This window comes from Fusarium musae, chromosome 9 (genome assembly GCF_019915245.1).
Source record: "Fusarium musae strain F31 chromosome 9, whole genome shotgun sequence".
Lineage (NCBI taxonomy): Eukaryota > Fungi > Ascomycota > Sordariomycetes > Hypocreales > Nectriaceae > Fusarium > Fusarium musae.
In genome coordinates, this window is record NC_058395.1 from 248,709 (window position 1) to 261,543 (window position 12,835).

General features: G+C 46.9%; 5 protein-coding genes across 5 annotated transcripts; 2 read left to right on the forward strand and 3 right to left on the reverse strand.

Annotated features, from left to right (window-relative positions):
- Window positions 1–66: 66 nt before the first annotated feature.
- J7337_011330 (uncharacterized protein) lies at window positions 67–843 on the reverse strand (the record flags this gene model as incomplete). The annotated part of the gene is made up of 1 exon (XM_044828879.1): window positions 67–843. The coding sequence occupies one exon, from the start codon at window positions 841–843 to the stop codon at window positions 67–69; it is 777 nt and encodes a 258-aa protein (XP_044675554.1).
- A 2,023-nt stretch (window positions 844–2,866) lies between these two features.
- Window positions 2,867–3,592, reverse strand: J7337_011331 (uncharacterized protein; the record flags this gene model as incomplete). The annotated part of the gene is made up of 1 exon (XM_044828880.1): window positions 2,867–3,592. The coding sequence occupies one exon, from the start codon at window positions 3,590–3,592 to the stop codon at window positions 2,867–2,869; it is 726 nt and encodes a 241-aa protein (XP_044675555.1).
- Window positions 3,593–4,791: 1,199 nt separating this feature from the next.
- Window positions 4,792–5,387, forward strand: J7337_011332 (uncharacterized protein; the record flags this gene model as incomplete). The annotated part of the gene is made up of 2 exons (XM_044828881.1): window positions 4,792–5,181; window positions 5,361–5,387. The coding sequence occupies 2 exons, from the start codon at window positions 4,792–4,794 to the stop codon at window positions 5,385–5,387; spliced, it is 417 nt and encodes a 138-aa protein (XP_044675556.1).
- Window positions 5,388–9,354: 3,967 nt separating this feature from the next.
- Window positions 9,355–9,814, forward strand: J7337_011333 (uncharacterized protein; the record flags this gene model as incomplete). The annotated part of the gene is made up of 3 exons (XM_044828882.1): window positions 9,355–9,487; window positions 9,536–9,585; window positions 9,641–9,814. The coding sequence occupies 3 exons, from the start codon at window positions 9,355–9,357 to the stop codon at window positions 9,812–9,814; spliced, it is 357 nt and encodes a 118-aa protein (XP_044675557.1).
- Window positions 9,815–11,363: 1,549 nt separating this feature from the next.
- Window positions 11,364–12,499, reverse strand: J7337_011334 (uncharacterized protein; the record flags this gene model as incomplete). Its single annotated transcript, XM_044828883.1, has 4 exons — window positions 11,364–11,719; window positions 11,767–12,023; window positions 12,074–12,132; window positions 12,185–12,499. 4 exons carry the CDS (start codon window positions 12,497–12,499, stop codon window positions 11,364–11,366), a joined length of 987 nt encoding a protein of 328 aa, XP_044675558.1.
- Window positions 12,500–12,835: the final 336 nt, after the last annotated feature.

A 12,835-nucleotide genomic window follows, 5' to 3' on the forward strand; every position in this document is an offset into this window, starting at 1 on the left:
ATCATATTATTAAGGTATTACTAACAGCATACTCAACTCCTGCGTCTGGATACTACACAGTATAAACTAAAGCAAGATAGCACCAACGACAGCGACCAGACCCACGCCAACAGCTCCATGACTAGCAAGTCTCATGCCAGAGTTTGGCGCTGTTGTAGCCGATGCAACAGGAGTCTCAGTTCCCGATGTCGCATCCGAAGTAGCGCTGCCTGACGATGCCTCGGTGGTACCAGTAGTAGCAGCCACTGCCACGGTCGTAGCCTCAGTACTACCAGTGGATTCAGCAGCGCTCGTCTTGGTGGTTGTCTTTGCACTAATCACAGACGTAGATGTAGACTCATCATCATCTGCGCCGAATTCCTTGATATCCAACACGTAGGTTCCATTTCCACTGACTCCCTCCTGCTCAAAACTTGCCCAGCTGGGCTTTCCATTCGTTCCTAGCGATACACAGGCCTCGCGATATGCATTGCTAGCGCAGATACTGTTTCCATCGCTGGTAACGCCGCCGCCAGCGTTGGTACACGAGACGAACAGCTGAGTGACGAGCTTGGCAGTATTATCGAAGAATTCATGCTCAGAGTTGGAGCTCAGACAAGTACGGCAGCCATCCATAGAACCGTACCAACCATCCGGGTTCGGAATGCACACGCAGTCGCGCGTTTCCTCCTTAGGCCATTTCAGCTTTTGGCACTTTAGCATAGCCTGGTAGATAGGCCAGCAGCCGCAGTCGTCGAGCTTGGAGGGGCTGTCGTCTGCTTCTTTGGTCTTGGACCAGCCGTTGGGGCTTGCGGAAGTGAAGCCAGAGATGGCGATGAGTGCGGCGAAAGCTGAGAAATGCATGGTGGAGTAAACGAATGACGATTTTGTGAAACGAGTGACGTGAATGGGATTTTGCAGAGGTAAAGAGAATGTGAGATGATGGGTTATCGTGAGATTTTAAAATGCGATCCTTCACCGGATAAATCTCGAAATGACTAGCGCTGTCAGCTGTAATTTCCGGGTTTAGGCGCCAGCATCCATAATTCGCCCGGCTGCCTTCCGTGAGATCTTGGCGTGATGAATGGCGCGATCGGTAAAAGAGGCTTCAAGCCGTTTGAGCTTATCTCTACGTGGCCGTGATGCTAGAATACTGCTTATCAACTTGATATAGCATTGATCTGGTCATACTATGGATGGTTTGATATCGCCAAGAGACATCGCGGAAAATGTGAATCGAGTGACTTCGTGCATAAAGGGGATTTTCGCCAAGAAGAAGTCATTCCCCAGATGGAAATCCCCGAGACAAGGGTGTAAGTGGATGTCCACACCGTCTTTAGCGAGATACTTCATGACTATCAGCTTACCATGTAAGATCAGTTGACCAACGATAAGAGACAAGTGTCCTCGCTTGGAGGGATCGACCGTGATTGGCCACGATGCATCCGAAATTACAAGGATCCTAGCCCTGTGAATGCTGAGTCGGTTACAATAATTCTTGAGGCGTGACTCTTGGCTTGGCAGTGACAGTCGCGGAAACAACGGCATCGTCTTCGTTATTGCCAAGATGTATGAACAGAACTGGCATACTGAAGGTCTGTCTGCATGTTGGCACACAGACAATGCAATTCTGGGGATTTATGGCTAAGGTTGACATGTGATTTTGGACCTTGATCAATTGGCCACTACCTGACTTACCCTGAACTGCAATCAACCAGTCATTGAGCTTGGTCACTGAGTGATGTTCTATTAAATCCAAACATGTTAATATCTATAGATTAGCACCGCAGCTATATCTATCTTCTAAAAGTAATGTATTTTACAATGTTCAGGGTGTCCGTCACGCTCTCTAAAATCCAACTTTGCTGCCTAAAACACAAAACGCTCCAAAGCCAACACCATTCACAATAGCTCTCCCCACTTTCGGTTTAGCGAGGCAACTCAGCCTAAACAGATTGTTTCCATCTAGCAAAGCCCAATTCTTCTTTCCAAGGTACGACTTTCTTCCTGTCTAGAAACTACCTATAGTTCAGTGATATTGTAACCCCTCAAGGGCCATTCTTCCTTTGCCAACCTCGTTAGTCTTTTAACAATTTTCCTCCTTGAGAATGTTATATTATTCAGTCTATTTCGTCGAATCCATAGGCATGCCACGAAACCATCATGCAATTTTCATCAAGACCGGCGACAAAGAGGAGGGAACCATCTTCAACGTCACGGGGAATGCAATGAGCGGGTTCAATCTCGAAATAAAGGAGACCTCTCAAAGTCCCAGGTTGGAAGCAACTTTCATGTCATGGGCAGAGATGAGAGTGATCGCAAGCAACGATTTGCCTCGAGTTAAGGCAATCTGTGAAGCAAATCCTCCGCCAGAGAAGCAGTATGATGGCCTTAGAAGGATTGACCCTGCGAAACCTCTGCGACGATGCCAGGAATGGACTAAGGAAACAATCAAGCAGCTACGAGAACAAGGTGTTCTCCTGCACCGCAACTAACAGCTATAGAAGCTTTTACTTGAAACTCGACCTCAGCTTGATCTTGACACTCTCACTGATTGATCTAGTGTGACTCTTGAGGGAAACCATCCGGTGGCGTCAACACATAATGATTATAGAGCGGAGAGTAGTGCAGGTCTTGATATCGGAAGCAGGCAGCATGCATAAGCGGTCGTAGGCATACATGCATGTTATAATGGAACTGTTAGGTACTTTAACCAGTTCAACTATCGTATCAGCTAACAAGAGCAGCCCGAGTGTGCCAGCCTAAGTACAAGAACTGATACCAGTACTGCTTTATAGTTTCTCCATATTCCCCTTCCTCTAGCTCTGCCGAAGAACACCGGCCATTCCTGGGAGACCAAAGTGGAAAGAGCGGTCATAGTATCAATCTATGCCACAGTAGCAACAAGGTCTTGAGTGTCCGAGAACTGAACACCCTTGAAAGTTGAGGTCTGACCGCTCGGGAAGCTGTATGCGGCCTTGTTGGATAGAGGGATGTTCAGCGCGCCAGTTGATACAAGAGCATCGCCCGGACTTTGCATGTCTCCCATAAACGCATTGTAATCAGTGAAGAAAGCCTGGAAACTATTCGCAGTGGCAGTCGGATTGTTCGTCGTCTGAGAGTCGAGACCTGCGCTCAGGATGCCACTCTCGCCAATAGTGAGGGTATATGTGTCAACAATGGTTTTGTCAACCGCGCTCCCGCTACTTGTGGTGAAGTGCTTTTTAAGGTCATAGTTAATCACTAAATGCTGGATAATGACAACAGATGCACCGCCATTGGCATTGGTGAACTGTATGTTCATATTGTAGGTTGTGCCAATCATACAGTAACCAATGTTGTTGTTGATGCCCGCCCCATCGTGGTCCTGGTTGCTGTAGCTGTAGGATAATACTGTTTCGCCAGCCGCTTGACTCAAGTTGGGCTGACCACCAGGTCTGATGGAGAAACTCATGTCGCAGTCCATCAGATGATGAACTTCGCAGTGGGCTTCTGCCTGGAAGCAAACGCTTGGAAGGTAGTTCTGCAGGCTTTGGGCGTAAAAGTCCCGCAAGTTATCGCGGCTGATGACAATGGTGCCATTTTGGTTGCTCCAAGTTAAGGAAGTCGACATGATTGAAGTGAATATGGCTGGGAAAGGAGGAAAAGCTGAGATCGAAGGGGGAGAGTTTTTCAGTGGGACTTTCTCTAATCGAGGTTGCGGTGATAGAACCATATAGTAAAAAGACATGAGACCCATTATATACATCGAGATAAGGATACGCTATCTCAATACCTAAACTAAGGAGCGTCCAAATATGGCCGCTTGTCTCACAAGAGAGGTCTAGATCGCAGGCCAGCCAGCCACTTTGAATATAGCTAAGAGTCTAGAATAATCTGTTCCCGAATAGTCTAGCCACAAGAACTAGCGTCCAAGAGTATACTGGAGCAAAGGCACCTGAAACTTCGATAATACGTACGCATGATTTCTTATAAGATAGATCCTTTGTATGTCGGCAATTGTTAGCGACGCGAGTTTATCTGATCAGTTCTTGAACCTCTTTGTAGACATTAAGCAGAACCTCAAAAACACACTATAGCGACTAAGATCTGCTAGTGATGCATCTCACAGCCACAATTCGGTCGTTTGACCACTTTCCTGCAGGATAACTAAGCTATTGCTACAAGCTTCAATAGTCTAGAGCGCTTGCTCTGTTTAACTGAGAAAAGAGTTCCAGCTTAACTTGAAAGAGACGTGCGCGTTCTGCCGAGTCAATGCTCGATACCACGTGTCTAAGATATCATCGATTGAGCCGCAAAATACTCGTATTATCACCAGCGACATTCAGAAAGGAATAAATTATGTCAAAATATTGAAGAATCTCCACACTGACTCAATTATTCTCCGTATGGGGTAGTATCCAGTACCGATGTAACGAGGACGAGGCTTTGATGACGATCGGACCAGATCAATAGAAATCCACGAATCCCGATTCTGACAGCCTGGAAGGATGATGGAGCAGTGTGCTGATCTTTCAGGCGCGTTCTGCGATCAGCATCAAAGGAAGCGGGCCGATTACTTGTTATAGTATCTCTTTCGAGCGGTGTATGTAAGTTGGATCTGAACCCTAGATATCGTGATGATTTCCAAGAAACTCAGGTTTCGGTATGCTTGATTTGGTATACCAGAAAGTTTAATACAACCACAAAGGAGGATTACTCTGTTTGGAAAAAAACTATAAAACCGGCTGAGGGTGCCTTCTGGCTTGATATCATAACCATTCAAACACAACTTCATATAACAACTCTTCAAATAACTAGACTCAATCAAACATGTCTTTCAAAGCCCTCCTTCTCACTGCTGCAATGGCCAGCTCCGCCCTCGCCGCCAACAACCTCAACTTTATCTACTCCCGCGGCGACTTCGCAACCGGCGGCCCAGGCGGCACCCAGACCGGCCACGACAGCGGCCTGACCATCACCGACAACACGGGCAAGGAGCTCTACAGCGAGTCCTACCCCGGCAACGCATCTCCATGCGCTAACCCCAACATGGAGCTCAAGATCAGGTCGTCTTGCTGGGAGGGAGAGTTTTCCTTCAACTGTGCTGCCAGCGCGTTTGGAAGGATTAACGGCTGTGAAGTCAAGGCTGGCGATAACAAGTTTCCTGGAAAGGTTGACTCTGATGAGAATTTCACGGGGATTTCGGTTTCGGTTCAGGATGTTTGTGGTGGTGGATTTGCGACTGGGGGGGATTGTGGGGAGGGAGCTACATTTGAAGTTGCGTCTCACACCCCTTGAGTGCAGACGTGCTCACGCCTTGGTTCTAGTGCTCGAGAACTCTTTAACTTCTCATGAGGCAAAAGGAATATGTGGGCAAGCGCATGCACAGAAACTCACAGGAAAGGAAGTACTTGGACACGCAATAAGATCAATAAAAGTAAACGATGCTCATTGTTCGAACATGTTTCGCCATAGTAGATGCTCTCCTAAGCCCCTTTGACACAGGTTTAGATTACTTTCGGCTGGGATTTAGCATCAAGTTCTTCCATTATACGCTCCATGTTTCTCTCCAAAGCATCCCAAGCTGCATGTGGTAGGTTTCCATGGATACTCCAGCCGCCTCTAGCATCATCAATGACTCTTATCACAATCGGCTCCATGGTCAATTGTACTGGTCTCTCTACTGACACCCCCTCTCCGAATTTCGGATTCGAAAGTCCCAGATTCACAAAAGATGTAACGAGGCATCGCTGATTGCTGAACTTCACTTGCGGAACCGCAATGCGGCCTGCATTACCGCAATCCATCCTGAAACCCAGGAATTTAGAGACGTAGTCTGGATCTTTGAACTTCTCTACAGAACGGCGAGTTGTCAATGCTAGATCTTCGAGTGACGCATTCTGAAGTGCGCCAGATGGAACACTCGGCATGACGGCCAGGCCTAGGACGTTGCCTGATACACTGGGCGAGATGAGATGATGCTTCCCACGCAGATTCACAGCTCGAGATAAGGTTGTAGCTGTTCTTGGTTCATAGATTCCGCATGTTACCTATTATTTTGTCAGCCTGTTCGCTTCGAATGGATATAATCAAAGCAGTGAATCTAACGGATGATTATCCTACCTTGTAGAACCAGCTGGCAACGATGTCATTTCTTGAGAGTACTACTCCTGGACCAGCGTTTGACCTTACCCGCGTAACCAGTCCCGCAACAAGCTTTGGGGGCAAGTACGCCGTTCCAAATGTGCGCGGATAACGAAGACTATAAATCTTAGAGAGTATCTTCAACTTCAATCCACCCCAAAGGGAGACGGCCGCCCACCCCGGAAAGGAGGAGGGAGAATTCGTTTGAAGGGTATTGATCAGTTGATCCAAGTTGGGTCTGTCCTTTAGTCCCTCAACCTCCGGTCTATGGTCATCCGGAACGCCCGTGCGGATTTTAATATCGTTGGCAAGAAGACTTTCCCACTCGGCAACTATCAGTTTCAGGGCGGGTGCATCGAGTACAACATGCTGCCATGCCACGCACATCAAAGTTAGGTCTTTGGCCATCACAAAATGAAGATGCATCAACCGCTCATCCTGGCTTACACACTGGTGCGCTGTTTTCGTGAAGGCTGCCAGAGGCTGTAAGCAGGGGACCTTACGAGGGTCGAATCGTTTAACAGAAGGAGACGCTGATCCAGGAGGAACGTAGTTGGGAAGAATCTCATGCAGAGCTCGATCTGGTGCTTTGAATGTAGTGACCCTAAAGGGTTCAGACTGTTCCTGCAACGCTTCGGGGATATCGATTTTAAACTTTAGCCGGAAAGTATCAGCGTCTGAGAGAAATGAATATCGTTATGAAAAGGGAATCAAGAATGGATGACGATTCTTACGCGTTTGTCTCTCCATGCCAGACGCCCGCTCAGCCACGGCGCTTTACGGAGAACTGACAGTTTGAGTGAATTACTCATCCGTTCGACATTGACGTCTCCCTTGAGTGCCCATCCTAGAATCGGCGTCATGTTCTGATAAAGCTAGCAGTAACTTAGACTCTTCTATTGAACAAGTTTGAACGACTTCATGAGTAGGCGTACCGGCTCGCAGTCCCATACGGTCAAAGGGTGGGTAAGCTTTTCGGCGGCATTTGTTTGTCTATAGTATCTCGTGCTATAGTGAAAAGGACTTTGAACTATGTCAGAATCTGTCATCCGGAAATATTGTACCTCGGAAGCATGATGCATACTTATTTCCAGGCTAGCTACTTACCGTTCTTGTGCTATTCTGATTGTTTTCAGAATAGATGAGCCGTAGCGTGGTTTGAGAAGCAAGAGCAACATGATCAAGCCGTACAAATTTGACGATCATTCGCTGAATAACTTATTTTTGGTAGCACTGCAGACCGTTCTCTAAAACGAGTGGTGTTTATTTTCGGAGACTAGGAAGAAAGAAAAGAAAAGGCAATGGAGAATAGGGTCGTCAGGAAGGGGAGAAGAGATAAGCAAAAGAGCATCCTAAAGCACTTAGCCTATTAATGTAAGTCACCGACTTGTAGTGAAGAGGTAAGAACTTCAGAACACGATGCAAAATCTCTGGCGCCTTGGGATCAAAATTCGGATGTCATTGGTTCATTAACGTCGATTTGTAATATTTATGTCAATATGTCAGCATTACAAAGTCTTACGTTGAGATACGCAAAGCATTGATTGTGGGGTCAACGTCGCGATTCATTTCTAACCCCGACAGTTAAAAAGCATCCGGGAAAGCTTCACGACTGTAGTATTTACAGAGCAAAGACCACTGCATGAGAAAATCAACATGATCTATCGTATATACCAGCGTTGCGAAAAGACCAGACTCTCACGCTCAATATATTGATTCGTTGACCAAAGGCATCGCTAAGATCCAGTCATTCATCGCACTTGGCACCCGCATATAAGTAGGCCACTGCGTCCGCCTCACTTCCTACAAATAGTTTGTCGACTCAGAGGGCTCATCGAGTATAGAAATCGTCCCCGCTGGTGGTTCTCCAACAGATTTTATGGCATGCATGGTCAATAATCCTTCCATTAAACCTAGCTAGACGAGCCTGCAAGAACGGGATCTTCGGCTCGAGCATACCATGATTACCGAAACACCACAGGGCTTTTGAAACTCTTATATTGAACGCGATCTAGAAACTGGGAGTCCTTTTGTTGCATATTTCTATTGCTGATCCCCAGGATTTACACTTGTTCATTATGCACAGGCAACAGATATTCCGCTTTTGATCATGCTGACTATTCTGAACTAGCAAAAGAGAGGTTGCCCAACCATTTGCCAACCTAGATAGCAAACAGGGAGGGGTGGTAGGGTATGTGGCATTCAAACTCAACGAATGGGTGACATGGCAGGGTAGGCCAGAAGAAGTATTTAGGAGAATAATGTTAGGGCTCGTCTGATACATTTTCTGACTTTAAGGTTAAATAATTAAATAGACTGAATATCTACTAGAAAAGAAAAAGATTCTTATGTTATGGCATAGCCAGACTAAACAAATTGCGCATGGACACTGATCTTATATACAGGATCGGAACAAAAGCTACCAGGAAGAGTATATCCCGGCTGCACCAATATCCAACTCCCACTGCATGTCCAGAAATCCGCAATCCCACCACCTGGCCAGTCGCAAACCAACTCATTAAACTGGTTCTCGGCGATGCTACAGGAAACCACCTCTTGTGCGTCGGTGTCGATAAGCGCCTCAGGAATGATCCTTAGGTAAGAGGAAGTGAAAAGACCTTGAATAGTAGTGGAGATCATGGATTCGCCGTCAGAACCCGCGGGTCCGCTGACAACCGTGACTATTTGCTTTGGCTTGCAAGTCCATCCAGGAAATTGGTGGCTGATGCGGGTACAGGGGGGAAGCTGGAGATGGATGGTCAAGTAATAGTGCGATTGATCAGAACCGTGACAACAAATAATTCAATTAGCCGAGCTGGAGACTCCATACAAGATCCAAGCACTTGTCCAATAAATGTCTTCGCAGCGCCATAGGTCATAGGTCTTTTGCAATAACACGAATCCCTGCGTTTACCCAGGCTGACGGGAGCCAATTGTTGAGCATGGTAAGCGAAACCTAGTGAGAACACTAAAACCGGCCGGACGTAGCCAGCTTTTTGTACTTTTTCTGCGCTTATTTGCCGCGACAAGGAATTTGCTACATTACTATTCCGACTGCTCCCCATGTCGGCGCAGTCCGGATTGATCCAGTCTCCGTGACCGGCCCCCCAAACCCGCCGTCCCCACATCCTCTCGGAAGACCCGCGGGGTAGCGGGCGAGGTATATCCGAGCTGCCGTCAAATGTGTATAACTAACCTCACCTCAAACAACACTTGACCAAATAATTCTCCAAGCAAAGTATCATCAAAATGTCTACAAGAAAAGGCCCATTCCGACTAGTCACCGTCAACACAGCGCCAGAGCGCGCAAAACGCCTCATCGGACGCTTAATCACCGAGCTGCAAGATGACTACGAGATCATCCACGTGGACAACTGTTCAAGTAAGTTTGTCAACGAGGCAATATGAGCAAGTTATTAATTTAATTCAGGCATCGATGAGGTTGTTCCGAAAGTAACGGAGCACAAGCCGAATGTATTGGTGAGTGAAATATCACTCCAAAAGCTTCTGTGATGAGTCTAACTTTGTTTCGCAGTTCTCGGCTTCTATGTGGTCTGCGGAAGAGGCGGAGCAGATTCACTCGTTGGCAAAGTCTATTGTGCCTGATATTAAACTTCATGCTATTCCTACGGGTCTACAGGTTGAGAGGGGACCGGATGCTATTGTTGAGTACCTCGTTGAGAAGGTCCCTCCTTTGCTGGATAGCTAGATCAGAAGGCCAGGCAGATATCGTGAAATACATTGGTTACCAGACATATCTGGTATGTGTGTGTTCGATTTGCCATCTTGTGTACTGAATCTACATTGCATATCAGCGTAGAATGTGGCTGCCTAGCTAATGGCTCACATTACGCGCCTCACACACGACTGTGGCTGCCTACCGTTCCCCATTCTATAACCGTGCAGGAAGGGTGATAGACTTTCCCTGAAAACTCAGACACGTCTCTCCAAGCTTCTCCTTCACAGATGACTAACTCTGGACCGCCCAGTGTGAAGTATTATATTCCAAAAGGTCTGTATTACTAGCACAACCAAAACCAGAGTGGTGTAGTAGGTACCGCCCTCCTCCGGATTGTGAGATCCAAACCCAAAATCTTGACATCCACCGGTTCAACTCCCTCCCTCTAATCACAAAAAGAGCAGAGCCAACAGCAGCCCTACGGTAGAAGAGCAGAGACAAACAGCAGTCCAACGCCGTATCCCCCTCTGAAAGAGCAGTGATAACAGCGTCTCTCCCCACCAAAAGAGCATAGATAACAGCAATTAAGACACTAGCATGGGAAAAGTTTCCCAGTCAACCTACTACACCACTCTTCCTTTTTTGCAATTGACATGTTATAACACATATGTATTTTTGCTTCATGATGTCTACTATCTATAACTGACTGCTCATTCTTAAAGTCAGCAACTAAGGCTCAATGCACATCAGTATCAGCCGGCTGGATGGCCATGACTCTAAAATGCTTAGGAGAATGTAATGCCAATTTATTTATGCCAACTTAGGCTACAAGTCATAAGTATTAACTGAGGGGATTATATCCAGCTCATAACTAGACAGGTTCCCCCGTGAATGCAATGCAGAAATCCTCTAAGAAATGGTATTCTATTCTTTGTCGCTCGGCTCTTCGTGAAAATCATGTTCTGCTATTGACCTTCATAGCAGAGCCGCTCTGTGGCCTAAAGGCTCGTCGATAGAGTTGGTTGGTCGCGTGCCCCTGAGTGGCTGAACTGACTCATTCATCTCAAACAAACTTTGACAACATCCCCAGGCACGTGCCCACCTCACAGACGAGCAACACTGAGCACGAAACCAACCTTTATGGACCAAAAACTCTGTACTACCAGCACAACCGAAACACGAGTGGTGTAGTGGGCACGAGAAACAGGCCACGAGCCTCGAGATTCCGAACTCAAAAACCGAGAGTCCATCGCTACAATTCCCGACCACGACAGACGACTACCGCGGAAAGAACAGGATAACTGTGATATCTTTCCCGCGATACAATGATATATTCCCTATAGAAAGAACAGATGTAACCGTAATCAGAAAGAACAGTGATAACAGTGTTAAATGAGAAGAAGAAAAAAAAGAAAGAAAGAAAGGGGACGATAGAGAACGACAGAGCGCGAAACCACAAGACACAAAAAACAACAAAAAAGCCTACTACACCACTCATCTTTTTTTTTTTTTTTCTTGCAAATATTAGATAAAAAAAGAGATCTGTATTTTTTATAAGTATCTATTGTAAATTGTCTAGCTACTCGTTCTCAAAGGTATTGACCAATGTCCCGATATGTGGCAGGATCTCAACCCTGAACTCATCGCCATGGGATAGGGTCTCCTTGGGGTTCCTACCCATGCCTACTCCAGCTGGTGTACCAGTAATAATGACGGTGCCTGCAGGAAGGGTTGTGCCTTGTGATAAAAAGCTGATCAGCTTGGGAACACTGAAGATGAGGTCGCTGGCCAATGTTAGCTGATAAGCTCTTGGAAGAGGGGGAAATGGCGGCACATACTCAAGTGAGCAGTCTTGCATGACCTTGCCATTCTTCAGGCCACGAATATGAAGCTTGGAAGGATCTGGAATCTCCGAGGTTGACACCAGAGTTGGACCTGTCGCTGATTAGCTTTTTATCGCCACCTCCAGGCAGAGACATTACCGATAGGGCAAGCTCCATCAAAGCCCTTGGAGAAACACCACTGTGACTGGTTCAGCTGAGAGACTCGGCTTGAGACGTCATTTGCGGCTGTAAAGCCTAGGACGTAGTCCATGGCGTTCTCTTCGGAAACGTTCTTGGCTGGTTTGCCAATCACGACAGCCAGCTCGGACTCAAAGTCACCGCTTCCGTCGTTTTGAGTGATTTTGGGGAGGAGAGTTGGAGCTGGCCACGGGTCACCAAGTGCTGTGTTGGGCTTACTGAAACACAGGTCAGTATAGTGGATGTCATCAGCTGGTGACCGACTTACAGGAACAGCGTGGGGATTGTAGGGATATCCATCTTGACCTCCTTCGCATGCTGAACGTACTGCAGAAAATCAGTTCCCAGTCTATTCACATCTTAGAACGAATTCACTTACGTTCAATCCGATACATCGGATAGTCCCAACCTCCTCCTGCGCTAAAGGCGACAAGAGTCGTTCAACGGATTCAGTGCGGTCTGTTCGGGAACCAGGCGACAAGACAGACCGTCCTGAAAAGACGTTGACAGTAATATCTTTTCCTTCACGAGATGCCAATCCGACATCTAGAGAAGCTTGCACAGGCTCTCCGATCAAGATGCTAGAGGGCGCTGACTTAGGAACGAAGCGCACAAGACCTGTCTCATCATTAGCATAGAACACACTGACACATTGTACGGGGATCCACTTACGCTTGAATGCAGAAGAAGCCATATCGTGAATAATCTGCTATTACCTGTCTCAAGTCAATGTGCACCTTTTGGTATCACTTTGTACTCGCAATATTATTGACTCTGACGAACGAAGCCGCCCGCCAACTCCGCTATTATCTGCCGACCTCCCCTCCTGTATCGGACCCCGGATATCCCGCTCACCCACTTCCAACCCCGCATTTGGTGATGCAGCGGAAAACCCGCACACCAATCAACAACCACCAGTCGTCGTAAGAATCACGGATATTAGAAGCCAGAAACGTATGATACATCCGTTGTATTTTGAAGGGATCGCGTCGTTACAAATTGACCCATACATTCATTCATACTCCAGCTT